The sequence below is a fragment of the Eulemur rufifrons genome, chromosome 9 (assembly GCF_041146395.1).
Source record: "Eulemur rufifrons isolate Redbay chromosome 9, OSU_ERuf_1, whole genome shotgun sequence".
Lineage (NCBI taxonomy): Eukaryota > Metazoa > Chordata > Mammalia > Primates > Lemuridae > Eulemur > Eulemur rufifrons.
In genome coordinates, this window is record NC_090991.1 from 38,309,677 (window position 1) to 38,337,486 (window position 27,810).

General features: G+C 50.7%; 1 protein-coding gene and 1 non-coding gene across 3 annotated transcripts in view; both read right to left on the reverse strand.

The window, feature by feature from the left end:
- ACLY (ATP citrate lyase) overlaps positions 1-27,810 on the reverse strand; it is a 38,868-nt gene that overhangs the window by 5,640 nt on the left and 5,418 nt on the right. Inside the window, exons 3-23 of one of the 2 annotated variants that reach the window (XM_069482537.1) lie at positions 26,788-26,910; positions 24,715-24,777; positions 24,041-24,231; positions 23,542-23,621; positions 22,281-22,411; positions 21,383-21,501; positions 20,143-20,279; positions 19,345-19,406; positions 17,780-17,897; positions 16,682-16,836; positions 15,574-15,664; positions 14,349-14,378; positions 11,276-11,417; positions 10,841-11,009; positions 8,446-8,550; positions 7,446-7,642; positions 5,317-5,398; positions 4,576-4,686; positions 4,106-4,233; positions 3,366-3,459; positions 1,372-1,526 (exon numbers count right to left, since the gene is read on the reverse strand). In XM_069482537.1, the coding sequence (XP_069338638.1) occupies positions 1,372-1,526; positions 3,366-3,459; positions 4,106-4,233; positions 4,576-4,686; positions 5,317-5,398; positions 7,446-7,642; positions 8,446-8,550; positions 10,841-11,009; positions 11,276-11,417; positions 14,349-14,378; positions 15,574-15,664; positions 16,682-16,836; positions 17,780-17,897; positions 19,345-19,406; positions 20,143-20,279; positions 21,383-21,501; positions 22,281-22,411; positions 23,542-23,621; positions 24,041-24,231; positions 24,715-24,777; positions 26,788-26,910 (2,483 nt within the window). The remainder of the gene's footprint in view (positions 1-1,371; positions 1,527-3,365; positions 3,460-4,105; positions 4,234-4,575; positions 4,687-5,316; positions 5,399-7,445; positions 7,643-8,445; positions 8,551-10,840; positions 11,010-11,275; positions 11,418-14,348; positions 14,379-15,573; positions 15,665-16,681; positions 16,837-17,779; positions 17,898-19,344; positions 19,407-20,142; positions 20,280-21,382; positions 21,502-22,280; positions 22,412-23,541; positions 23,622-24,040; positions 24,232-24,714; positions 24,778-26,787; positions 26,911-27,810) is intronic. The other variant, XM_069482536.1, reaches the window with a different exon arrangement.
- Positions 1,005-1,109, reverse strand: LOC138392689 (U6 spliceosomal RNA). The gene has a single exon (XR_011234975.1). It is a non-coding gene; the product is annotated as a U6 spliceosomal RNA (small nuclear RNA).

A 27,810-nucleotide genomic window follows, 5' to 3' on the forward strand; every position in this document is an offset into this window, starting at 1 on the left:
GCATCAGCCTAGCTCACAGCAACCTCAAACTCCTGGGCTCAAGGGATCCTCCTGCCTCAGTCTCCCAGGTAGCTGGGACTACAGGCACGTGCCACCATGCCCCACTAATTTTTCTGTTTTTAGTTGTTTGGTTAATTTCTTTCTATTTATAGTAGAGGCGGGGTCTCGCTCTTGCTCAGGCTGGTCTCGAACTCCTGAGCTCAAGCAATCCTCCCGCCTCGGCCTCCCAGAGGGCTAGGATTATAGGCGTGAGCCACCGCGCCCAGCCTCTAAGGCAAAATCTGATTCTTCAGTAGCTCTGGGTTTTGCTGTTATCAAACGCTGCTTTTAAAATAGAATTTGCAACCAGGGTTTGAAATCTCTTCTTCGGGCAGCAGTTTTCAGTGTGAGTTGCTACACCTGGATTTGACCTGTACTTGTGGCTACCCTGCCAGACAGAGAGGTGAGACTCTACATTTTCACAGTGTAAGAGGCCCCAAGCCTCCTTCCTGCAGTGTCCAACCTCTCAATAATGATCAAGAACAGTCTGGAGATGTGGGAAGCAAGAGCAGAGAGAGAGAGAAACCTGCTCAGGTGTTACAAGCTGTGTACTTTTCCCAGGAAGGGCCCAAAGCAGGACTGAGACCCATCTCTCTGTAGGTGAGGGCAAGACACAACCAAGACTTTGATCTAGCCTCTGCCCAGTGCCACCTCAAGCCAGGGCTCTGCGAATCACATGCTCGCTGGCTCCCTTGCCCAGCTGTCAGTCCCAGGGGAGGGCTAAACTTGGGAGTTGCAGAGAAATTTTTTTCTAACATGCAGGCTGATGAGATACAAATTTGCAAAGAGAACACAATATAAGGTACTTCATGTCTGTTCAGCAACTCTCCCAGGCTCACGCTCCTTAGGCTCCCAGATCTTTCCAGTTCTTCCCTGTTAAATCCTACCTTTCTGTCATGAGGTCTGCATTTACTCCATCCTGTCTCTTGAATTTTTTTTTTTTTTACTTTATTTTTGTTCTTTAAAAAAATATGGAACACTTCACGAATTCACGTGTCATCCTTACGCAGGGGCCATGCTAATCTTCTCTGCATCGTTCCAACTTTAGTGTATGTGCTGCCGAAGTGAACTCTGTCCTGTTTCTTTAAAAGTTCCCAAGGGAAAGGGAAAGGGGCTGTTCTAAGACTTCGGATAAGGTCACTGCTTTTGGCTTCTCTTGGTGTAGACTTGTCTTTCTGCCCTGGGAAGACTTAGGAATAGCTTGTGTCTCTCTCCTCTGGCCTTTCAGTTGACCTGTGACCCTCAAGACTGACCTTGGACATACTCCCCAAGCCTCCCCACCCCTCTTCCTTTTGTCAGGGGAAATTGTTAACTCTGCCCTCTGAGCCTTACCTTTTCTGGAACCAGAGGAGGCCGAGGACTCCACCGATGCCCATCTCTTCCTTGAAGACCTCGGTGATGGGCATGCCCGCATAGATGAGCTCCTGTCCTCGCTCGTCACAGATGCTGGTCATGAACGAGGCAGGTTTGCGGATCAAACCCAGCTCCTGGGCAGAGGGAAGCAGGGTCGTGGTGACCACCATAGATATTTCCAGGACTGCCCCACTTTGTGCACCCTGCAGGTGTCTTAAAACTCTGGCAGCCAAGCAACAACTCTCAGACAAACTCCTCCCAAGAAAGATATGTAAAAGCCCTTGTATTAGATCATCGAGGGCATAGAAAACAGGAACACCATGCCCTGGTACCCACTTGGCATCGGCACTCTTTCGGTCCTTCACTGAGTGTTTGCTGGGCCAGGCAGTACACTAAGCAGTTACACCCATTGCTTCATTTTAACTTTACCAAGGAGAATCATTCCTTGTGTTACAGTGGAAAAATGAGGCTTAGAGAGGCTTGGTAACCAGCCCAAGGTCACTCGGTTAAGAAATGGTAAAGTGAATCCAAAGGAAAATCTTAAAACATTTCACATACAGCTGCCAACCCCCACCAAAATGTGAAGAGGTAGCAGCTGTGGAAATGGGGGTCCCCTCAGCATGTGCTTTGCCCAGGGCAGGGACACTGAGCTCCTGATTCCCCATGTCCAGCGCTGGGGCATAATGAGGTATCATCACCCAATTCTGTCCAACCCCATTTCTTCAATTATCCCCTTTGACATTATAAAGAAGGCTTGTAAGTTACATTTTTATTACAAAAGTAAGGGGAATACATTCTTCTTTTTAAAAATTTAAAGCAGAACAAATATAGCTATGTCCCTTCTGACCTCCACTCCAATCTTGGTCTTAGTGTTAGTTTAGTGGACATCTTTCTGGACCTTTCTTTCCCTGCTTTTATTTACATACACACGTAGATACATAGAGAATATACACTGTTGTTTTGTGTGCATGTATTTTTCATCATCATAATAGATACACCACTCCATAATGTGCTCAATGACTCCGAGCTCTATAAATGTTGATGCATACACAGACCTAGTTAATTCCTTTTAACTGCTATATGGCATCCCATTTTATGATAAAACCACAGCAGTCCACTGGTAACTGTCAACTGAAATAATATTCTGGATGCGCTTCCTTGGGTGCCATATGAAAGCATTTCTCTGAAGTTGCATTCTAGATATGGAATTGCTGGGCCATAACGTACAAGCATTTTCCAATTTCATTCGTGTTACCCAACTGCCATTCAGAAAGGTTGTCCCAATTTCCACTCCCATTAACAATGAATAAATGCCCTAGTTCCTCAAACCTGTACAAACACAACGTATTATCAAATATTTTTTATCTTTGCTGATAAAAATTGGTAGCACAGCTTTTACTTTGATTCTTGTTATAATGAGTTAGGTTGAGTATTTTTTCATGTTAAAGTGCCATTTCCTACCCATTTTCTAGTGGGTTATTGGTCTTTTAAACATTCATTTCTAAGAGTCCTTGTGTATTAAGAAAATTAGCTCTTCATCTATGCCCCAAAGACAATTAGGCAGAGTGGACTCTACTTCACCCCTGAACTCCCTTAGCAAGTATGAAATACCCCTAGGGGACATTGTCTGTCTCCAGGTCAGGTGACACAGATGTGAGAGACACACACCGCCCCTGGCCCTCCTGGGCTCTGCATATGTTCCACCTGATGGTCAGAAGGGCCCCCTCACAAGCCCCAGCACACAGGTAATGGGTGGAATCCAAGAGTTAATCATCGAGGTTTCTTCAGATGCCCCTGGAGAAGTCTCCTTTGGGGACGTGGTTTACAGCACAAAGAAGTGACTACGTGGTTGCTTCAACTAGTTAGGAGGGCCTGGCTTCCAGGAGTTGGAGCCAAATCAACTCAAAACCCACCACCTTGCGCCCCAGCCAGTCTCCCTTGCCCACACTGTTAGGAACACATAAGGCACGTACTCTGGCCCAGGAGTAGTCCATGGGCACTGTCGGGGGCGGCACCTCCTGAGCAGGCACAATGGCTCCTTTGGCCACGAGATCTTCATACACAGACCTGGGAGAGAGGTGGGAGAAAAGATCCACATGGATTTTTTTATTCTGAGCTCTTCTAAGCCATCCCCCAAAACGCTCTTCCATCTAACCCAGCACTGTAGATTTCTTCCGCTCTGAACCCTTTCCTGTCAGTGGCTTATTCACCAGCTGGATTCTGAGAACTAAACAAAAACAAGTTCTGGCCAAGACTGCACTCACCCCCTCCTCCCCACTGGCTCTCGTCCCCTTCTCTGGATGGGGCTTTATCGAAAGCTGAATCTGGAGGCCAAGGAAGGACAGCGGGGAGCAGCTGGGCAGGTTTAAGAGGTAGAAACGGGAAGAGACCATAGGAAATGCAATAGCTTTATCAGACAGAGGTGACACTCTCTAAACACTTCCATGCTCTTCTCTCATTTAAAGCTGCCAACTCCCAACCAAGTGGGTAGGCTCAGAAACTCAACGCATTTTAACAACAGCTTGAATGGCCTGTACCTGCTGCTTCTACAAACAAAATGAAAAGAAAGCCAAAGAGAAAGAGGATTTTGAACCACCCACACAACTGTACTAGACACAGGAATATTAGCCACCCTATGCTGGAGAGACTGCTGACCCCAGGAGGGACTTGGAAAGGGAGGGGGTGGCTGGCGTCCTTCCTACGGTCCACTTACTGGATGATTTCTCCAAGCTCATCGAAGCTCCGGGGCACAAACACTCCTGCTTCCTTCAAAGCCTGGTTCTTGGCTACTGCGGTCTCAGAAGCCTGGTTGGCACAAGCTCCAGCATGGCCAAACTGGACCTGGAAGGCAACAGAGAGCAGCTTGTTAATCCTCAGCAAAGCCCTTCCCATCCCCCAAGCTGCAGTTCCAGCATCAGCCTCTGGGGGACGCCTTCTCAACTCTTCCAGGCAGCAGGCGGCTCTCTGCGCCAAGCGGGGACCCAGAGTCTTGTTCTGGCCTTAACCCAACTTGATGCAAGCTCCCAGCAAGCAGGGCCCTGGCTGCACTTTGTAGTAACCAAGCAAGTAATAAATGTTTGGTGAAGAAATTAGCTGCTCAGTAAGATGACCAAATGGTTCACCTCAAATGCCCCCTCTTGCCACCCCAACTCCCCACCCTGAAGCGACCTGTCCCAGCCATACCTCAGAGGAGAACATAGTGGCACAGGTCCCGATGCACCAGCAGACCACGGGCTTGGTGATGCGGCCCTCCTTGACGCCCCGGCAAATCTTATATTCCTCAGTGCCCCCTATCTGCCAAGGAAGGGGGAATGAGAAAAAGCCCTCAAGTTAGTGGAGCCCGTATAGAGATACAAGGTGATTAGAAAATGAGGGGGCATGAGCTCTGGACAGGTAACAGAAAGGGAGCGTAGTTTCCGCCTGGACGCAAGAAGGAATTCTAAAGGGACAGCAGGTCTCCACTTCCTGATCTAACAGCAGAAGGTTTATTATCAAATTCTTGGCACAGTGAAAAAACAAAACAAACCCCAAAAGACAAACAAAAACAGCAGAAGGTGATTTAGCATCGGACCTGCTCAGAGGTACAAGCAAGGGATGAGGTTATAGGACTCTCCCCAATTTTTAAAGATGCACTTTTTACTCCAGTTTTCCATTGCCCACCAGGAGGAGCTGACGGCCAGCCAGAGCAGAGCTTCTCCTTTGCTGGCACTAACATCTTGGGTCACTGGGCGGTAACAACTCCTTCTCCAGGATCACACATGGCAGTGTTAACAGTGACAACCTCCAGGCCCCAGAGTCCAGGGGGTGGGATTATTAGAGACTGTCACTTTAAGTTTTATATAACCAAAATGCATGAATTTTTTAAAAACTGAGATCATGCATTACTTGTACAATTATAATTTTTTTTTTTTTTTTTTTAAATACCTCTCCAAGAACCACAATCATTTTGACTCCTGGCGTGTCCTGGTAGCGTAACACATGGTCCATGAATGTTGAGCCGGGGTACCTGTCGAGAGCAGGGGAACACACAGGATCAGGAGGTGGCTTGGGAGCTGCGGACAGGTGTGGGAAGCACACTTATACTGGGAACACTGGATATTTTCTGTGGAGATGGATAGTTAATGAGGGTCCAGAGATACCCCAGGAATAATGGAGGGAGGTGGGAGTGGGGAGGTAGCAAATGGAGCACAAGGAAAGGGAAGGGAGTGGAATTATTATTTAACTTGCAGAAGAAGAGACCAGGCCCAAAATAAGCCCAGAGAGGTTTACTCGGCAGTAAGAGAGGCCCTGGAAAGCACAGGTGTGGTAGTTTAAAAACGTGCCCACAAATTCTTTGAAAAAGGTAGAACCTGAAGCCTCTCCTCTTGAATATGGGTCAGAATGAATGATTAGCTTCTCCTGAACAAAACGTGGCAGAAGCGATTCTATGACCCTGACTTCCAAGGCTGGGTTTTAAGAGTGTCTGGCACTCTGTCTCGAATGGCTCATCCTGGGGAACCAGCTGCCATGTCCTCCACGTCCTCAGGACACTCAAGCAGCCTGTGGAGAAGCCCACAGAGAAAAGCCAACTTGCTGGCCATGTGAATGAGCCACCTCCAGTGCCAGGCAAGCTGTCAACTAACCATGGCCCCGCTGGCATCTAACTGCAACCTCGTGAGACACCCCCACCCGCTCACAGGCCAAATTGTCCAATTGAGCCTCTCCTGAATCCTGACCCATAGAAACCTCGAGTTTTTTTACACAGCAATAAATAATTAACACAATATGCCAGGCTAAGTCCCAGATGGCAGGTTGTTGCAAGAAGTTCTATACATTTTTTTCTACTGCCACATCAGTTTGCAAAAGGATTGCTTAAGGCGAAGCAAATTTCTCTAAGATCGTCATGTATCACGAGACAAGCATTCTAACAAGCAGCATTTCCTAGACTTGTCTGACCTGGATTCTTTGGTCAGGGAGTACCCAGGGATCTGAGTTCCCCAGGCCATACCCCTGAAAACCTGGTGAGTCCTGGTAGAGCCAGGAAGACAGACAAGGTGACTCACTCTCCCAACAGCTTTTGGTTTCTCTGCCCCAAAGTAGTAGTAATGTACTAATAGTGGTAATAATAACGACTAACATTTATTATGGATTTACTAAGTGCCAGATATTACACTACGGATGACCTACTGATTGATCACAGTTCCCACTAACAAAAATAATGAGGATACTATTATTAACTACAATGAACACTTACCAAGCACTAAGTGCCAGGCCCTGTGTTAGACACTTTACATATATTACCTCATTTAGTCCTCCTATGAGGACTCCATGAGGTGGGGGCCAGTACTTTACCCACTGGATATGTAGGGATGATGGCGGTCAAGGGAGGTTTAGTAACCTGCCCAAGCCCTCCCGCCCATAAATAGGGAAACTGGGATTTGAACACCTTTGGTCCAATTTCAGAACTGGCCCTCTTAACAACTGCACTCTGCTGCCTCCCTGTGGCCAACAAACAACAAAGTAACCCCCAAAGCTCAAACCCCTTTTTATTTTTATTTGTTTATTTAGGGATGGGGTCTCCCTCTGTTGCCCAGGTTGGAGTGCAGTGGCATAATCATACCTCACTGGCCTCAAGTGATCCTCCTGCCTCAGCCTCCCAAGTAGACAGGACTACAGGCACATGCCACCACACCCCACTAATTTTTGTATTTTTTTGTACAGATGGGGGTCTCACTATGTTTCTCAGGCTGGTCTCTAATTCCTGGCCTCAAGCGATCCTCCCACCTCAGCCTCCCAAAGTGGTGGGATTATAGGTGTGAGCCATGGGTCCCAAACACCTATTAAAAACACATTTGCCCTGAGGCCAGGATTGATGATAAAACAATCAAACAAAAAAACATATTTTCCTGCACTGTGCTTTCTGACTTCATGCTCTGTTGGTCCAGAGACAAGAGCAGAAATGTCCCATTCTTTGGGCTTCAGCAACATTCCAGTGTGGCAGCAAGGAGCCCACAGGACCTAAGGTCCTAAGTCTCTCAATGTGGCAGGTCCCCCTTCGACTCCCAGCTGATTACCTGTCCCCACCAATGGCCACGCCCTCATAGACGCCATCTGTGGTGCGAGAGATGATGTTGTTGAGCTCGTTGGACATGCCTCCAGAACGGGACACGTAGGCCACGCTGCCTGGGCGGTACAGCTTGGAGGCCAGGATGTTGTCCAGCATCCCACCGGTATTCCCAATCTTAAAGCACCCGGGCTTGATGCCTCCAACCTGTGGGGGCAGACACATCAGTCAGGGGGGAAACTGACTTCCTGACTCACCAACAGGGCTGGGAAGAATCACAAAGACCCTGCCCAGACTCTCTGGCCAGGTGTGGGACAGAATGGCCAAGAAAACCTACCCATGGGGTTTCCTGCATAGAGAGAATCTCTTCTCTCTCTCTCAAAACACATTACACAGAAAAAAAGGGAGCCTTACTTGTAAAACACGGCTCCCTACTTATACAGGTAAGTATACTTGAAGTGAAGTCCCTTTCCTTGCTCCAGAGGGGCCACAGCATCCAGCAAAGGCAACAGACCTGTGCTTCTCTGCTCAAAATCACCCCGTGCCTCTGAGACGAAAGGTCCCTTGCCTAGTTCAAAAATCCTAGCTTCAACTTTTTAATGCAATAGCTAAGGAAAAAACAAACAACAAAAACATTTGGAGCTTATGGGTTTTATATGAAGACCTTGTGGTCAAAAGCAAGGCCTCCAGGCAGCTTATTCTTTGGTTTATAGTTAAAGGAATAATCAAAGACTGTGCTATGGTTATATAAAGGTAGACAAACACTACAGAAACCAAAAACCAAAACCAACTTCTCATTAGCCCCTTGAAACCATAAAGGTGACACTGACCAAGGAGAGAGCCCTTTAGAAAATTAACTGGAAATTGACGGACTGACTTTCAACAGGTATTCCCTAAATCTTTCAACCTAGGAGGGAGACAGAAGAGTCTAAAAGTGAGCTTTCTAAGGGCCCTGATCTTCTTAAGATAGCCTCGTACTCTAAAGGCTTTCCGGGGAAGGGGACGCTCACAGTGGCTGGCCCAATGATGGTCACTCCCTTCTGGTCTGCCTTCTTGATCAGCTTCCTGGTGAGGGCCTCGGGGATGCCTTCAGCTATGATGGCAATGGTCCGGATCTGCAGGATGAGAACAGTCCCTTCCTGTTAACTGTCTCAGACAGGACAATGGGACAGTGCTGTCCCAGGGCTCACCTCCCATGCCCCATGTCCCTTTTCAGGCTCTAAGAACAAAGTAACGTTAACAATATGCATCTCCTTCTTCCCACGGGCCCCTGTTCCTACCTTGATCAGTCTCTCTCCCAAAAAGAGAGGCGGTGGACACCTGAAACTGATCTCCACTGGCCAACACCACAGTGATTCAGTACGCAAGCAGGAGCAAATGTTCCTGAGACCCTCCAAAAGTCACAGCAGCTACATTCTCTCTCACCCAAAAACTCAGACCTACCTGTTCACTCCCTGTCCTTATGCCTGCTCATAAGTCACGTATCTGTGGCTTTTCTCCACAGTACCTTTCAAGTCTTGACTACATCCCTACAGTGCAGGGCCGCTGCGTGGGAGAAATGAGCTGCTTCCACACTCAGCCCAGAGAGTGGGCAGGAGGGGGACGGAAATGATCCAAGAATCATCTCTCCTTGGCTATAAACCAGGGCCAGTGAACTTCTATAAAGGGTTGACATAGTATTTTAGGCTTTGTGTGTTATATTATCTCTGGCAGGTTTTTTTTTTTTTTTAAGAGATGGGGTCTCACTCTGTCACTCATGCCAGAGTGCAGTGGTTCAATCACAGCTCACTGCAGCCTTGAACTTCTGGGCTGAAAGAATCCTTTTGCCTCAGCCTCCCAAGCAGCTGGGACTACAGGTGTGTGCCACTACACCCAGCTCATTTTTCTTATTTTTTTGTAGGACAGGGTCCTGCTATGTTGCCCAGGTTGGTCTCTAACTCCTGGCCTCAAAGGATCCTCCTACCTTGGCCTCCCCAAGTGCTGGGATTATGGGCATGAGGCACTGTGCCAGGCCTCTGTGGCAGGGTTTTAAGTGTGAAAACAACCATGGACAATATGTAAATGAGAGCATGGCTCTGTTTTAATAAATCTTTACAGAAACAGTTGGTGGGCTAGGTTTTGCTTTGGGCTGTAGTCTGCCAACCTCTGCTCTAGACTAAAGTAGCAGATCACTTTTAGCAGATGTGCTTTCCTTTTCACTTCCTCTAGATAGCAGAACAATTTTATATTCTCCAACCACAAACTGAAATAAGCTAACCTGGGTTCAGAAGATAATTTTGAACAAAACAATCGATACCCTAATTTATAAGGGGCTTTTACAAGTCAATAACAAAAAAAAAAAAAAAACAAAAGACAAAACACCCCAATAGAAAAACAGGGGAGGGAGGACCAATAACAGAATACAAATGGGCAATGTTTTTTAAAGCTCACCTTCGTTAGTAACCAAAAGATATGCAAATTAAATGGAATGCCTGTTAATTCAGCAAATATTTAGTGTTGACAGGGGGATTCAGACACAAGGCACAAACTACCAGTGGGAGTTTACGTCAGTACAACCTTACTGGCGCTGCATGGGTCAAAGCCTTTCAAACCTGAACATTCTCATGCAGCAGTTCAACTTATAGAAATTTATGTTAGGGGAATAATTAAGGATATTTGCAAATGTTAGTTCAAGATGCTTAGCATAAGACCTGAAAAAGCAAACACAATGTTGCTAATACCTATTTATTGATGTGAAAAGAGTAACTGAAGAAAGCAGATTATACGATAGTTCCATACAGTATTATTCCATTTGTTCAAATCTAGAAAAAGGTGTGGATAAGGATATAATGAAATGACAGCAGCCAGGATTCCGGGAAATGGGACTCGAAGTATTTATTTTCTTCAGAAGAAATACTTATCAGTACTTTGAAGTTTTTCTATAATAAATAATGTTAATACTTTTATAAGAAAATGCTTTGGCCAGGCGAGGTAGCTCATGCCTGTAATCCTAGCACTCTAGGAGGCCAAGGCAGGAGGATTGCCTGAGCTCAGGAGTTCGAGACCAGCCTGAGCAAGAGCGAGACCCTGTCTCTATTTTAAAAATAAAAATGATAATAATAATAAAAAAAGCTTTCAATCCTGTTTTCAAGCCAGTGCTGGATAGCAGAGAGCAGAGCTGGTGGACAGATGAGCCTGAACTGACTCTTTGTAAGCCCAGGAAAGCAGCTTCCGCCCAGTCTGGTCTGACCTGTCCTTGGTCACTACCCTAATTTCTGAAGATGACGTGTCTGCAACCACTTTCACCCAAACCACTAGCCACTTTGAATGCCCAGCCCTTTGTCCCAGGTCGCAGTGACTGCTGACACCACCCAGATGCCTTTCTTGCTTCCCCACCCCCACGCCCCCCAGAGCCCAGGGACCTACCTGAGCATAATTCATGGTCTCCATGGTACTGTCATAAGCGGAGCGGAGAGAGGCGAAGTTGATCAGCACATCGACCTCTGGGTGCTTCCTCATGGCATCAGCCATGTTTTTGAAGACAGGGATCAGGATCTCCTTGTGTCCCCAGTAAAACTTCTGCTTGTGGTCCCCACTATGAGAAGGCAGAGGAAGGGTTAGGACAGCCTCAATCTGTTAGGACTGGGGAGGGAGAAGCTGAGTGGAGGAACGTCACCTAGAAGGTAGAAAAGGCAAGGTCTCTGTCCTCAAAGAATTTCCATCTAAGGGAAAAAGATCCCCCAGGAATATCTCTTGCCTCCATCTCTTTTGCTGGGCAGAGCCTTCTCTAGCAAACAGGATGAGCTAACCGAGTCCTCAAGCTTTGTCTTAGCAGAGGGAAGCTGCTGTGCCGTGACTCACGTGAAAGGGTAGACCATGGCAGCCACCGAGGGCTCGTCTCGGGAGCAGACGTAGTCAAAGTCCAGCATGCCTTGCACTGCCCGGGTCTGCATGCCCCACACGATGGCCTTGGTGTGGCGGCTGAAGAGGGTGGTGCTCTTTCCTGGTGGGCAAAGACACAGCGAGTGCACCCAGAATACATACTCCAGGGGGACCCACGGGGGCAGGTCTGGCTGCCTGCCAGACCCCTCCACCCGCCAAGTCCAGGACAGTGGCTCACCAAAACCACAAAGAAATGTCAAGAGGATAAAATTCTGAGACCTTGGGGAGGAGGTGCCTCGATTTTTCTAGAAGGAGGCAGCAGAGAGAGCAATTGAGCTAAGAGGACCTGCCTGGCCGGTCAATAGCTCACTACTGAAGAGAGAAAAGACTCCCCATACGAGAACGAGAATGAGAACGGGGCCCCCCCCAGCAGGAGACAGCCAGGAGCAGAATCCCTGCAGCACCTGCTTCATTTCATAGGCAAGGTGTGGAACCAGGTTACATGCAAATGAGGTCTTGATAAATTATTTTTAAAGCCACTGGGAAAAAAATGTCATACTTTCCCCTTTTTGCCGGCTTCAGGGACTCAAAAACAACATCCCAACAATGCTCACCACCCTGTAAATCTGGACATAAAACCAGCCCCAGTTAGAACTCAATATTCCTGAATCCTAGGTCAGTGTAAGCCCAATGAAGAGGTTTATGGCAGCTGAGGCTGAGGACAGGGCAGCCTTACCTCTAACTGAGGTTCTGACCAGAACTCGGGCACAAGGCAGGAGAAGCAAGCGGTGGCACAAAGCCAGTGCCCCCAACCTCCCCTCTCCTGCTCCTCCCAGCCGCCTCCCTTCTACCAGGTGGCTCTTTCCCATTGCTCAGAACATGCTCTCAGACAGGCTTTCCAGTGGGCAATTAAGAGGCGAGGGGCAAAAGAAGGGAACAAAAGGAGCTGGTAAAGTGCAGTCCTCTAGCAGGCACAGTGGTGTGTGCCTGTAGTCACAGTTACTCAGAAGGCTAGGAGTTTGAGACTAGACTGGGCAACATAGAGAGACCCAGTCTCTAAAAAAAAAAAAAAAAAAAAGCAAGTATATATAAAAAAAAAAAAAAAAAAAAAGTGCAGTCCTCAGCCTGAAGGGAAAGGACCCTTCACCACCCTGCATGCAGGTAACCCTCCTTTTCGGCTCCTTGCAAGTCCAGGAGGAGGAAAGCAGCCCTCAGGGGAGGTTCTGAGTTCCCCCAGTGAGAACATCGCATCTAGCCCAGTGGCATCTGGTATTAATTAACCTACTGTACTGTGCAGGCTTGCCTAATCAAGTTCAAGGTCTGATAAATCCCTGTGCAGGCCTGCCTCCTCCATTGCAGCAGTAAGCCTCTGATGACAGAGGCTTCCGATGTTGCAAATACCAGGGATTTACTGTCACCCACACCCATCTGGGTTCCGATGAGACCCAGATCACAGAACAAGGGAAGCCACCTAATCCAGTTCTCCCACTTTCCCGTCCCAGGAAACTGAAGCCCAGAGATGCCAAATGACAGAGGTCCTAGGTCATCTAGCACCAGAGCCAGATTGCACAATAACTTAAGAGGCAGCTCAGTTGTGCAACTGAGCAGGGAGACTCTAAGTCAGTTCAACCTCACCACTGTCATCTTAAGGAGAACCCAGATCCGAGCCAGGGTGTGTATGTGCACACACGCATCTGTCTACCCAAGAAGCTCCAGGAATCAGGACAAAGCCTGGAATCTATAAACCAAACGTCTGGCAGGAAAGGGCAGAGCCAAAGTGCCCACCTCCTCAAGCACAGAGAAACCGAAGCCGAAGAGGGCGATCCCCAGACCCCCAGCAGTAGGGAGGCCCCAAAGAGAACCTCTGCTCTGGCGGCTAAGCTCCCACACCAGACTCCTGCTCTGGCTCCACAGAGGGGAGGGCTTGACCCACCATTATCTGCTCCTTGCCCCTCCCCACTCTTTTTCCTCTCCCACTTCCCAGCACAGCTCAGGGACTGGGAATAACAAGATAAAACTCCCTCCTCACCACCCTTCCCCTCAAGGACAGAAGAGCTCTTTGAGAACCAGAGTCTTCTCCTGTTCTTTTGACACAGGCCTTGGACTCCAGTTTAGACTTTTAGGTAACCATGGATGTTGCCAGAGGCAGGAAATGCAGGGATTAAAGGCAGGTGGTCAGAAGGCTGCATTCCCAGCCTTTCCAGCTGGTTATCAATAATCTACCCAGGTACTCCTTCCCCTCCCCTGAGCAAGAGGACAAAGTCCCTGCCACCACAGCTGCAAATGCTGAAGTTAAATAGAAGCCTTAATGCTTTGAATCAATTAATTTAGTTCAACAGGTGAAGGTGTGTGTCTGCGTGTGCAGGTGTGCATGTGTACACGTGCTCAGAAAATGTCCATTGCAAAATATGACCTCATAAACCAGCCAAAGCTTGAATCTCTTCCAATTACCCAGTCTATAGACAGACTGCACGCCCTTCTGGCTTTCTGGTATCCTCTATCTTGTTCTTCCGCCATAACCCTGGAGAAAGCTAAACCTGGCCCTGGTATGAGGAGCTCTGGGATGAAGCTGGCAGTGGTGAAGCTGGGGCAGGAAGGTGAGAAAACGGTGACATCATGAGATGTGAGGATCAGAATCAGGGTGATCTGTGGCTCCCTCCTGCATGCCAGCAGCGACAAATGACCACAGCTCTCTGCCACTCCCCCTTCAGCTGGACGGCTCCCTCCTTCCCAGGCGATACCCCCTCCCTGACACCACTCCTCTCTCCAGAGCTGTCAGCCTGGCTCTCACCCCTTCCAAAGTGTCCACCCGCCTCCCAGGCTCGAGCCACAGACAGCCACACAGTGAGGAGAGCACCGAGTGGAGGCGCATACTAAGCAGGGGAGGAAGAGCAAAGACTAGGACTTGGGGCAGGCCACACTGAGGCAGGGACAGAAAATAGACCAGACAACACTGCAACCCACCAGGGGAGAGGGAAACACAGCACACGGTAAAACTGTAACCCGCTAACAAAGCCACACGCAGAGCTGGGGCAGGGTGGGGGCATCCTACCTTGCAGGGATCTTGGACTTGGGACTGAATCTGTCAAAGAAAATGACCAAGGCAACTGAGTGACCCACTGATGGCTAGAGGCTTTGGAGGGAGAGGTTGGCAACAGGGAAGGGTCCCATGGACAAGCCTTTCAGGGCTGATGCCCTCACCATCTCTTAACTATTCCGCAATGGACGGGAGGAGTAAAGTCAACAGAAGAGGTGAACGCACCAAGGTGCAGAATGGAAGCAAGAAAGACCAAAGACAAAGCGGGCAAAGAGAGGGGCAGGAGGACGAAGGCTTGCAGGTGTGGGTGTGCTCAACACCGACACCTCCCCCAGGTCCCGGCGGGTAAAGGTGGGGACTTGTACTCCTATCTAGGCTCCCTAGGTGGCCCTGCCCCACCCTATTTATGCCCAATCCCTTTCTGTCCCCAGGTGACAGTGAGATGATTAGAACAGCACGGGGCTGACCTATGGGCTGATCTGTGCCCACAGCACAGTCATTCTGTGCTGTGGGCAAAGCTGCTAGTTTGGGGATCACAGGGCAGGAACTTCCAATCTCAAGCCCCTGGAGTGAGTGTCACTATTTCCCAAAATGCCTTAAGCAAAGTCTGGACCAGGAAGAAGCTGCACAGGCTGCCTCAGCCCAGCGGTAACTAGCACTGCTTATCTGATGCGGGTTGCAAAGCCTGGCCAGCCGGGATCACACTATGATGCATCAGAGGCTGGAGAGATGAATAAGGTAAAATACAGATGGGCTGGGCCGGTGGACAGGGCTTTTCTTACAGCGGCCTCACAGAGCAGGGAAGAGCCCAGAGACGGTGGGGTGGGAACGGCTGTGCTGGGACTTGCTCCGCCGTCCTGAGCTCCTGGCTCCTGTCCTCCACTAAGGAGGAGAGTCTCGAGGAACTTTCTGCCTCCTGGTGTTCCTGTAGCCCCGTCTCCTCTGCACCTCGGTGCCCAGCTCACACCCCCACAAGAAGAATGGGGGGAGATGAGAAGAGGCCAGGGACTGAGGTGACTCAGGCACAGCATGTGTCCTCAGCCTCAGGAGGGTCCACAGGGAAGGCTCAAGTCATATCCTCACACCCCATTCCCATCCCACGCCCCACGCCCACTCCCACAGCAAAGTCCAAAGCACTTTTCCTCCGCCCCTGCCAGCCCGGGTGGGACGGGGAAGGGACGAGACAGGGAGAGCACTGTAGGGCCATTCCCTGCAGCGTGCTGGAACCTCTGGCAGTTACCTTGCGGCACGGCAGGCTTGGCCTTCTTTGCAGGTGCCACCTCATCAGCCCTGGACTCAGAAAAAGACGCTGTCCTGCTGGGGGCTGGAGTCTAGGGTGGGACAAGGGAAGAGAGTGAGAGGGAAGTCACAGGTAACAGCTGGGGAAAAGCCACTAGTCCTTAAAGCCCTCAAAGAAATCAGGTAATAAAAATTAGGTGCATGGCCAGGCATGGTGGCCCATGCCTGTAGTCCCAGCTGTTCCCAGCTACTCGGGAAGCTGAGGCAGAAGGATCCCTTGAGCCCAGCAGTGTGAGACTGCAGTGAGCTATGGAGACACCACTGCACTCCAGCCCGGGCAACAGAGTGAGACTGTCTCAAAAAAAAAAAAAAAAAAAAATAATTAGGGCCAGGAGAGGTGGCTCACGCCTGTAATCCTAGCATTCTGGGAGGCCGAGGCAGGTGGATTGTTTGAGCTCAGCAGTTCGAGACCAGCCTGAGCAAGAGCGAGACCCCATCTCTATTAAAAATAGCAAGAAATTAGCTGGACAACTAAAAATATATAGAAAAAATTAACAGGGCATGGTGGCGCATGCCTGTAGTCCCAGCTACTCGGGAGGCTGAGGCAGAAGGATCACTAGAGCCCAGGAGTTTGAGGTTGCTGTGAGCTAGGCTGATGCCACGACACTCTAGCCTGGGCAACAGAGTGAGACTCTGTCTCAAAAAAAAAAATTAGGTACAGCATTGTTCTTTATAAACTGCTTCCAAAAGTACTATTCTAACAATCCTCTGAGATAGGAGTCAATATTGTCCCATGTTACAGATGAGCAAACGGAGCCTCCAAGTGGGTAAGATACCTGCCAAGGTCCCTCCCTAGGCAAGAAGTAAGAGAGTCACGATTTGAACTTGGATCTGATTTAAAAACCCTTGGTCTTTCCATTGTACTCCCTTGACTGAGGCAGAAAAAAAAATTGGCATAGAAATCCAGAAACCAATCATGTACTAACTTCCCCCTGTATTTTTCCTATGCCCCCAAATGGCAGAGGAGGGGACTGTACCCTGGATTTGGGGGATGGGTGGAAAAGACGAGATGGTTCCCTCCTATAAGGTGGGAGGAAGGTTGGACCTACCGACGTGCTCCCGCTGGCGTTGAGAAGGAAGTTTGCCGTGTGGGCCGCTGTGGGTGGCTGATTAGGGATGGGCCGGTGGCCGAGGGCCATGCCCACAATGGCTGTCATGTGTGTCTCCGTGCCAAAGACGTGGATGGGGATCCCAGTAGTCTTCCCTGTGAGGGAAAAAAAGGAACCCATCATTCAAGTCTTCAAATAAACGGTCAGGTCCACATGACTCTGCAAAGGCCCCTTTTCCAGTCTTGCTCCATGTCTAGCATATTCAGCACAAGACCAATTATCCAGGACAAATCACTGTCATAATGTCACCACCAGACAAATCTTTCTAAAGGCCCCCTGCTGACAAGAGCAAGAAACAGCTTTACTGGCAAGACTCAAGTGACCAAAAGCATTGGCAGAGTCTGTACTCCCCCTGTTCCTGGCCTGGACCCCGGCTCTCCAACCCTTCTCGGCCCTCACCACCTGGGTCCCCATGCCCCAGCCTCCCTGGCCTGGTCTCTGCTCCTGAACACACTGAGCTCGTTCCCCAGGGCCCTCTGCACAGAGCTCTCTTGCCTCAGAGCTCCACCTGGCTGCTCTCAAGTCTCTCGGCTCAACTCTAGTGCCACCTCCGGACAAAGGCCTTCCCTGTCCTCAACAGGGAAGAGAGTCCCCCACACCACCCAGCCCTCTTCATCGTACAGACCCTAGCTGCCCCTGTGCCCTCCCACACATGGTCTCTCTTTCTCGGCTTTGTTCTCTTGCACAGGACTTGGCACTCCCTGACACTCCTGTCCGTGTCCTAAGCTCCAGGAAGGCTTGCTGTCTGTCTGTCACGTTTGTGGCTATACCCCGGTGATGAGCACGGCACCTAGCACAAAGCAGGCAGACTGTAAATATTCACTAAGTGCAGAGCTGAATGAAAATGCTTTCCTGCACCTTCTGCAGTTCAGGATAGGCGCTGTGTGTGGAGGACAGACAATGGAAGCAGAAGAGAGCTGCGTACCCAGAAAGAAGAGTGAAGAGCATGAAGGAGCCCAAAGCCTGGCTTCCAGGAACCCCAAGTGGGCAGGCTACCGACACTCAGAGTGAGAGGGAGAGAAAGGTCCCCAACCTTACCGACTTCTCCCATCACCCGCAAGCCCTCCTGATAGTTGGGGCCACCTCTTCGGACAAAGATTGTGACCTCGTGCTCCTTCAGGGGTCCCTGGTAATCTCGAATCGCTCTCACGATGCCCTAGAAGCCCAAAGGGACAACAAAGACATGTGACTAAAAACAAGGCAGCCACAAATCGATTATTACAACCACGATAAAGAAACGTAACAGGTGTGTGTGACAAGGGCAGATTCTTGGAAAGCATGGCCCCGGCAGGCAAGGACTGTACGTGTGGCATGTGGACTAGGTACAAGCAGCTCAAGGCCTAGGACGTTGGTCACTCATCAGTTTGCCGAGGGGGGAACACGGGGTACCGGGAGAGACACTCCTCGATGCACTGGTGTGCGGGGCCTCATCAGCAGGGCTTTGCTGGTCTCTCTCTTGTCCCATCTACAGTCATTCTCACCTCTTACTACATCGTGGCGGGGAATCTATGTTGGGCCCTGCACAAGGGTTCTCAGAGGTACCAAGACATAGTCTTCCTCAATGTCAAGGTCCTACAAAAGCTTCTGAGTGATCTGGGGGTACAGATCTTACTATGGACACCCACTGTAGAAAAACAGGAGGTTGGAAAAGTGTGTACCATTTCTGTATCTCCAGAATGAGGGCTAGTTTTTGAGCTGGGACTGATTTCTGTCACCCAAGGCATTTCACCCAAAGCTCCATGCTCAGTTCCTGCTCCTGAACTAACAGTCCTGACCACGGGTGCCGCCTCTACCATGGGGCTGCTCAGGGCTCACTGGTCTCGGATTTGTCTGTTGAATCAGGTCCAGTTAGGGAGAACATGTTCCAGGCCTGGTCCCTCACTTGAGAGCTCAGACTTTTAAGACTGACACTTACTTATTCATTATTCTCAACACTTACGTGGCACTACCAGACATGGCATGCTCTCAGTAGCCTCACTGAGCACCTCACAGAGTGGGATAATAAATGGCCTCCTGAAGTGGCTACCTTAGAAGGGGACATGTTAGCTCGAGTCGTGTTTGCTCTGTTATCTTTGTTGGCCACCAGTCACACATTCTTTAAAGCATATGCAAATGGCCTTGACCCGCGCACTGGGACCCCAGGTGATGGGACCCCAGCTGAGTCAGCAGGAACCCCAGGTCGTCAAAACCCTTTCTTCATTCCGATCTTTTAGAAAAGGGGCTGATGACTGAGAGAGGAAAGACCGGGAGTTGCAGAGAACCCAAACAGCCTTATAGCGGAGTGTTGAAAATGAGCATCAATTGAGCGGGTTCTCCAACAACTGGTCCTGAGAGAGGGAAAAGCAAAAACTCACATTCTCCCCAGATGGGAGAACTACGGTCCAGTGTGTAGGCTGCTTGCCCAGAGACACACGGCTTAGATGCACATCTCCTGTCCCAGTGCCTCTGCTCCTCCAATAAGAGACTCTGGGGCAAGAGCCCCCTACCCAGACTAGGTAACTCAGGGGAACTTGCCTCTGCTCAAACCTTGCTTGCAAGACCCCTTCCCTGCTTTCCCCAAAGCCACTGTCCCAAAAAACTACACCGTAGCTGCGGCTGGTTACCTTGAATGTGGCGGCCACATTGGTGAAGTTTGCGATGCTGCCTCCAATGATGAGGATCTTGCCTGGGTTTAGGGTAAGAGAAAAGTCAAAAAATGGTTCGAGAGGTGGACTTGAGCAGCTTCCCAGAAATCCAACTCAGGGAGCTCTCTCTCCTCTGCATGAGGGGCCTCCATCTGCTAGGAGGTATCAGGGAGTGAGCGGGACAGTCTCTCCTGATGTCTCCTGACACTCAGCCTCATCAGCTCAACCCTCCACTACCTAAGCCACAGGGCAGTGTCAATCCAAACCTGCAGGATCTCTCAGCATTCCTGCTCGGCACCCAGAAATCCAGCTCAGTTCTGGATAGCTCTGGTGGGAGTCTCTCTCTCTCTCTCTCTCTGGCTCAGGGCAAGGGGAACTGATACGTACAGCCTCAAAACATTGAGCAAATGGTAAAGGAGTGACACTGGGAATCACACAGCCTGGGTGACACACAAGAGGGTCACTAGAACTGAGTTTGTATAGCAATGAGAGCAAGAGCACGCTGCAGCGCCCTCCTCCTCACACCTGTTTATAAAGCTTTACCACACGTGACCTCCTTGCCCTCTCGGACACCACCCCCACCCCGACCCCCATCTGATAGACGTGGTCACTGCCCATCGTGTAGTCAGAGAAACCGAGGTCCAGAAGTTCAGTGACTAGCCCCAAGTTGCAAAGGACCAGGACCCACTGCCTGAGTGACTCCTAGTACAAAGCCGTCTCCACTGCAGTGCGCTGGGCTATGTTGGGGGGGGTGGTGCGTGCACGTGCGCGTCTCACCATCTGGGTGCTTTTCTCGGGTCATAAGGGAGAGGATCGTCTTGGCGTAATCATAGGTTTGCTGCTCGCTGGGGGCACCCGAGTACTCTCCATAGTTCGCCAGCTCATCCACACCCCCTAGATCACAGATGGTATCACTGCCAGGGAGACACGGAAGTCAGTGCCGGCTCTAGGGCCAGAGGGTGGACGTACAGATGCCCCGACGCCCTGCGGTCAGCCTGTAGACCCCCAACCCTCAACTGGGCTATGTCAGACTCTTCTGGGCAGAGCACTCTGCCAGCCCCAAGGTCACAGGGGGCCCTGGACAGATAGTGGCAGGTAAAATGAACAATGAGATGAGAAAAATTGCACAGTGCAGGACAGCCTGCCCAGAAGAGAAAACTGTGCTGCAGCCAGAAGAGGGAGCCCCACCCAGCCACAGAACGTGGCAGATCACACATCTAGAAATGAGCAGATGTCTACTATGCTTTAAATTTAAAAATTGCTCATTATTACAAAGGGTAATGTTTCTTTTTTTTTTAAAAACAGAGTCTCGCTCTATTGCCCCGGGTAGAGTGCAGTGGCGTCTGCATAGCTCACTGTAACTTCCAACTCCTGGGTTCAAGTGATCCTCCTGCCTCAGCCTCCTGAGTAGCTGGGACTGCAGCCTCCCGCCACCATGCCTGGCTAATTGTAGTATTTTTTGTAAAGGCGGAGTCGTGCTCTTGCTCAGGCTGGTCTCGAACTCCTGCTGAGCTCAAGCCATCCTCCCACCTTGGCCTCTCGGAGTGCTAGGATTACACGTGTGAACCACCGCACCTGGCCTCAAAGGGTAATATGTCTATAAAATAAAAAGTATAAACATTTATACAGACAGGCATTAAAGTAGCTGGGGGCATGTATAGTTATATGCTTGCTGGATGACCTGGTCAGGTGGAGAAGTGGCTGGGCAACTTTCACTTTCTAGTTCTTTGTCTGTAGTTGCTGTACCTTTGCATGGGGCACATGGCACTAGCTGTTTAAGAACTAAAACTCCTAAAAATAACTTAATTTTGAAGCAAACAAGAAGGATGCAGGAGACACTATGAAATGCAGGCCCTCAGCAGAGTCCCTTGAAGCCCTCTAGGATGCCACAGTGTTTGTCTGTCCCGTGAGTTCCTGCCCCACACCAAGGTGAGAAACTGGAGACCCCCAGGCCACACACACATGTGGATACTGGGTGGACCTGGCTGGCATCCCTTCAGCAGTCCCCTTCAGTCACCTGTACACGACGGAGGCGCCACCCCCAGCCACCATGGTCCAGATCCTCCCCTTGGGGTTCAGCAAGGTCAGCTTCAGGCTCGCTCCACTTTTGGCATCCAGGTCTGCAATGTAGGCTTCCTAGGGACCAGACAGCAATAGGTGGGCCCCGGGGACACCCCCTTTCAATGGGTCCCAAATCCTAGGACCCCTTCCCTTTCCCTGGAGGCACATGAAGAGGTCACTAAGCACCTTAATGGGGACGATGCAGGGGCACACATGCCTGGGACAAAACACAATGGTGTCTCTAAGTGCTATGCCACCCACAGCCACAGTCACTACCTGTGGACAAACTTCACAGCTCCCTCCTCTGATGTCATAACTTTGGCCCTCTGCCTAAGTCCTGGGCCTCACCATGTCACCCTGCTCAACCCCCAGCCCCAGTATCCGCCTGCCCTGCCCAGCACACACCCCTCTTCCCTCCCCAGGCCCGACCCCCCTCTCAGCCTAGCCTCTTTCCCTGGCCTGGGCTATTTTGCACAAGGTCTGATCCTGCTGTGCGGACTTCTCCAAGGATGGGGTAGGAAGCAGCAATTAAAATTCTCTCAGCAAGTGGCCAAGAGAACTACCTTCCAACAGGATTAGGGGAGCCACTTGGAATTATCGAGAAGCAACAAATCAAGCTAAGAGCCCAGGGAGGCTGATTGAGAGAGAAGTCTAAAAGGATTTCTGGCTGGGATTCAGAGGCTTGGCTGACTCCCGCCCCCAACCCCATTGGGATTTTAAGAAAATTAAATGGTTCTCGGTCTTCCTTTCCCTGCCAAATGTACAGCTTCCGAGGGGGCCAAATGCATGTCTGAGATTAGTCACCCTCTCCCCAGCCCCCATCGCTCTCCCTCTCCTCTCCAAACCAGCCTTACCTCAGGATACGCCTCCCGCCCGAAGGGGGGAGGGAACTCTATGTCGCCCCACTTCACCTTGCAGATGTAGTCGGCAGTGGCGTCCACCTTGGCTGCCAAGTCAAGGACATAGACGCCATCTTTGGTCACTACTGAGAAAAGAGAAGTAATTAGAAACCGGCTCCGGGCAAAGGGGACCACCACCTTCCAAACCCCATAACACCACCCCCATGGGGTCCCACGCAGGCCTTATTAACTCCCTAAGCTCAACAAGAAACAGAATGGCCCTTACAGAGACACAGCTTTCCCCCATTAAAGGAAAAACAAATTCTACAAGGCCCATTCCCTGTCCCTGACCTACAGGTAACGGGACAGGAAGGTCTGTGTTAGTTGCCATGGCAATTTGCAAACATCTTTATAAAATGCTTGCTTTAAATATCTAACTATGTGCCCACCTGTAGTTCAGTCATTTAAAAAAAAGTGTTTAAAGTACATGTTGCTGTCAAAGACCCCCTAGGAGTGTCCATCTGGGTTTCTCGGGCCAGGCCGGGGGAGCCTCAGCGGCAGATGGAGGGCGGCGTGTGGCGTGCTGGGCCCCAGGCCAGCAGGACTCATTTCCTACCGCCTCACTGGACAGCCATCTTCCTTTCCTCCCAGGGTCATTTAACTGATTAAGTTAGCACAAGGCCATCTGGTCCATTAAGGGGCTTGCACCTTCAGCTGGAATCTGATTTGATTTCTCAGCTTCCTGGACCTTGCCCTGAGAAGCCGTGGCCAGAGCCAGCCCATGCTGCTCTCCCCCAACACCGCCTGCCTCCTTCAGAGCCTGAGAGGCTTGGCGCAAGCTCTTTTCTGTACCGGGGGTCAAAGATTGACTAACTCCCGGAGAGGGAGAGGAGGGTGGGGCTGCCGAGTGCACCCCGAGGAAAGGGCCAGAAGGCTCAGACAGAGGTGGCCCAACTCCTGGTAGCACACTTGACCCACTGGCAGACAGCAACAGCACACAGATCGACACCAGGATTTCCTCACCTCGGAGCAAGTTAAGGCCAAAGAGAGGTTAGAGTTGGTTAAAAGAGGAAGAACTACAGTCTCCTGAGAGATGAGAAACAGGAGCTGGCACTGAATGAGCTTGGAGACGCCTCTGTTCCCACACACCTGTCTCGTATTGCCCATTGGCAAATGAGGGTCTGGTTCTCTGAACGTCAAGGCCAGGGTGACCGCAGACACTGGGACCTGTTGTTAGCTGACCCTTGCCCCATCCCACCCCAGCAGAGACAGTTACCAAGGGGGTTGATCTCAAGGTAGGTGAAGTACAGGTCCTCGTACAAATTGAAGAGGCCGGAGATAAAACTGGCCAGAATTCTAAAAGGGGAGGGAGAGAAGGACAGTCGGGAAGTGGGCTCAGCGGCACCCCAGCTGCCCGCAGCCATCTTTCACTGCCACTGACAGCTCCACTTCCCGCCACGTGCCCTGCTGGCCCCTCGCTCTCTTCTGCAAACCTTGCTCCCTGGACATCACTCTTCAGCCACTGAGGCAGAAAGGAACTGTCAAGCACGACGCTGGAGGAGGAGGCCCCAGACAGACAGGGGCAAGGAGGTGAGCGGTGCTGGCGGCCTATTTCAGTCTGATTCCAAGCCAGCCCCCGCTCTGCACCCAGCTCTCTTCCTCAAGGACAAGGGCTATGCCTACCGCCTGCTCCCTGCCCACAGGGAAGCCACCCTGCCCTCTCTGCTCTGTGCCCATTCCCACTGCCCCGCCCCCTTCCACCCCTCTCACTCAACTCTTTCTTATCTTCAGGGGCGTGGGCCAGCAGGTGTTTCTTGATGTCCTCAGGATTCAGCTTCTCATCCACACCAACGAGCAACTTCTGGGCTTTGGCATCCACGTCACCCACATCCACCCCCCCTTCGTGGTGGAACAGGACGTAGTCCCCTTCTCGGGTGGCATAGATGCAGACATAGAACTCTTCCTCCTTGCAGGTAAAGAGAGCAAGAAGCCAGTGAGGGGGAGATGGGGGTGCCACCTCACACCAGGAGAGGAACCCAACCCCTGTGGTCTCATTTCTAAAACCCAGTAAAAAAAACATCCACCCAGGGGAGACCCATTCACATCTTCCCCCCAGGGACAAGGAGAGAAGGGGCCACTACCCTACTAACAGTCCAGACTGAGCCAGTGTGCCCTGACCTGGGGGAGGGGTCCTGCCTTCAAGTCTTTCTCATCCCAGCACTGGGAGGTCCCCTCTGTTATCAGCCCTAATTCCTCCCTGTTGTAAACCAAGCCCTGTTTCACCTCTGGACCCCGTACTCTGCAGTACCCTCAGATCCTCAGTGCAGCTTCAGAGACTACAGTCCCTGTCACTTTCCTCCACCGGCTGGACGTCTTTCCTCATTTTAGTATGGACAAATACAAAGCTTCCAGAGGAAGAAGGCCCAGCTTGGAGCCACCTCACACGTACCTGTCTGTGGGGGACGAAGGGTTCGATCAGAAAGTTCTTGAGGAAGCCTTTGGCCTTGCCAACCTACGGACAAATTGAAAGAGAGGAAACTCAGGTAGATGGCACATCTTGCCCCCAGGGCAGGAGAGACCGTCCAGGGGTGGGGTCCAAGCACAACATCATAGCACCCGGCAAGGATAGATTTTTCCACAAAGAATGGGGTCACAGATCCCTACGTTCAAGAAGTCCTCATGAGATACCCTGTCTTGCCCCCTTGCCCTTGTGCCAGCCGTACTTCAACATGCACTGACCTTGCACGTTCCTTTGTGGCCTCGTCTAGAGGGTGATATATGAGCTGCACAAATTAAAGAGCTCAGACAAACCAAGCCTATCCCAGAGCTGGAACAGGGAGATGGGAGCTCGGGTGAGGGGGGGAGGTGACCATTCTGCATTGTCTGCTTTCAGGTAGGCACAGAGACCCAGCCTGAGGACATGGGTGCAGGCCTGGGGAATGGAGGGGGAGGAGGGCAGAGCTGGAGCTTGGTGGGGAAATTTTTCCAGACTCTCCTGGCTGAGGACAACAGGCCTGCAGAGCTAATCAGTCTGAGTGAGTCCCTGGCGGCAGAGGCCAGACAGCCCTCATCCCGGTACGGCCCGAACCCCCCCAACCCGCCCTGTGCGTCACTGCTGAGTCAGGGACCGACAGCAATCCATCTGAGGTAATGAGCCACTCCTGGTGGCCCCACGCTGCTGCCAGCTCAGACATCCCTGACACGCTCCTCCCAACGGCCAGCTGAGGGGCAGGGAGCATGACGTGCTCTCTGGAGACATGCTCAGCGCCAACCCTATCATCCTCTCTGCAAAGGCCTAGGAACTCAAAGGTCAGGTCCCTCCATCCCAGAGCCACGTGCAACTGCAAGGATCCCTCTTTAACCCAGAGGGCCAGGAATCAGGAATTAACAGTAAGAGCTGCTTTGAGGAAGCCCAACAAGGGAGGAAGACATCGCCATCACCACCTTCATTCCTACTTCCAAGGCAGCCAAGGAAGGAAACGGCTCATCCTGGGTCCAGGTTCACCCCAGACGGGCACCAGGTCCTTCAGAACCAAGTGTGGAATGCCAGGTGTGGACAGTACATCCTTCCCAGACTGAGCCAAGCCTCGGCCCTACTCCCTCCCTCAGTCCTCCGGCTCCCTTGGGGAATGAGGAGGAGAAGAAACACAATTTCATTTCTGAACATCTTCTAGCCTTCCTAAACCATATTTCACTTGAGCTCTCACATCTACATAGTTGAGATTAATCACCAAGCCAGGAAAAGTCAAGAATTGAATTTAGGCCAGGCGCAGTGGCTCATACCTATAATCCTAGCACTGTGGGAGGCCAAGGCAGGATGATTATTTGAGCTCAGGAGTCTAAGACCAATCTGAGCAAGAGCGAGACCCCATCTCTACTAAAAACAGAAAAATTAGCCAAGCATGATGGCTCGGGCGTGTAGTCCCAGCTACTCAGGAGGCTGAGGCAACAGGAATGCTTGAGCGCAAGAGTTTAAGGTTGCAGTGAGCTACAATGACGCCACTGCACTCTACCTAGGGCGACAGAGCGAGACGGTCTTAAAAAAAAAAAAAAAAAAAAAAAGTTGAATTTTATTCACAATCTCATACTAGGTTCTTGCCCCTATGTCTTTCCACCTAAATGACTGTACATTTTTTCATCTTTTTTTTTAATCCACCCTCTTAGGTATATGTGTCATCACAAGCTACCACAATCCTATTTGGAAACTGGAGAAAAAGGTGTTCCCAGACTGGGTCTCAGAGTCCCATCTCCATGATCAGACCATTTCCACCTGGCTCTTGAACTGCACTGGGGTTACTTTTGCAGCATGTTTTGCCCAAACCAGTAACAAAAGGAGTTTGGATTCCCTGGGATTGAGACTGGACTTGCTGCCTAAGGCTACTTGGTGAGGGGTCACTGTCACCTTCCCTGGGCTACAGTGTGACTGCCTGTGGGAGTGGTCCACAGAGCTGCTGGTCTGGAGGTGACCACGTCTGCTTCTGTTATCACAGCACGCCCAGCCCAATCCTACACCCAGACTCACTGTGGCCTCCTGTCCCAGCCGTGGCTTCAGCCAGGACTTGACTCCATCCAGAGTGAGGTTGACTCCAACTAGGCCAAGCTTTCCACGCCTCTTGATCAGCTGGTCTGGCTTGACGACCAAGCCCTGGAACGAGAGGGGTTAGTATTTAGAGCTAGGAAGGAGAAAAAAGAACAAGAGGTGACAATGTGGGGACCCAAAGCAGAGGGCAGCCTGGATGACTTCCAATTCACTGGGCTCCAAAGCAGACCCCATCCATCCTTCAGGGTCAACTCTAGGAAGCTTCCCTCACCTACCCCAGCCTACATCTTTTTTTTTGACACCAGGAATCTAGAGCCATCCGTGCCTAGGATGGGGCCTGGCATGGAGGAGATGAAGAGCAGGCATCAGCAAATACACACTGAGTGAATAAGTGATTCCCTACTTATTGTGGGATGTGATGTATCAGCTTCTTCATTTCACAGAGAACTCCTCAGAATATGGACCAGACCCTGTGTCCCAAAAGGGAAAACAGACAGACAGAGCCTTGGAGTGTCCAAGAACCTCAGCAGTCATCTGGTCGACCCCATCACTGTGCTAGAACCCTGTCTACAACAGGCCCAGCAAGCATCCCCTAGCCACTGCTCACGTATCTCCAGCGCCAGGGAACTCCCTGCCTCCCTCTGGGGCTGGGCCGCCTCACAGTGGCAGGAACCCCACCACTGGTCCTAGTCTTGCTCTCTACGCCCTGCCAAAGAAGTTATTTTTTTTTTTAATAATTTTTTTTAAGACTAGTCAAGTGAGCAGTGAGAAGTTGGGAAAGTATAGAACAAGGAGTTCCGTTGGTAACTGCCTGTGAACAATCAAGATAACTCACTACCTTGCAGGGGTGGGGAACCCGTCGCCTTGGGGCCACATACGGCCTTCTGGATCCTTGAGTGCAGCTTTTTTGATTGAATCCAAATTTTATAGAACAAATCCTTTTAATAAAAATAAGCCTTACCAAAGAAGTCAGAAAGCTTTCTAACAATGACAGGGATCTAAGAC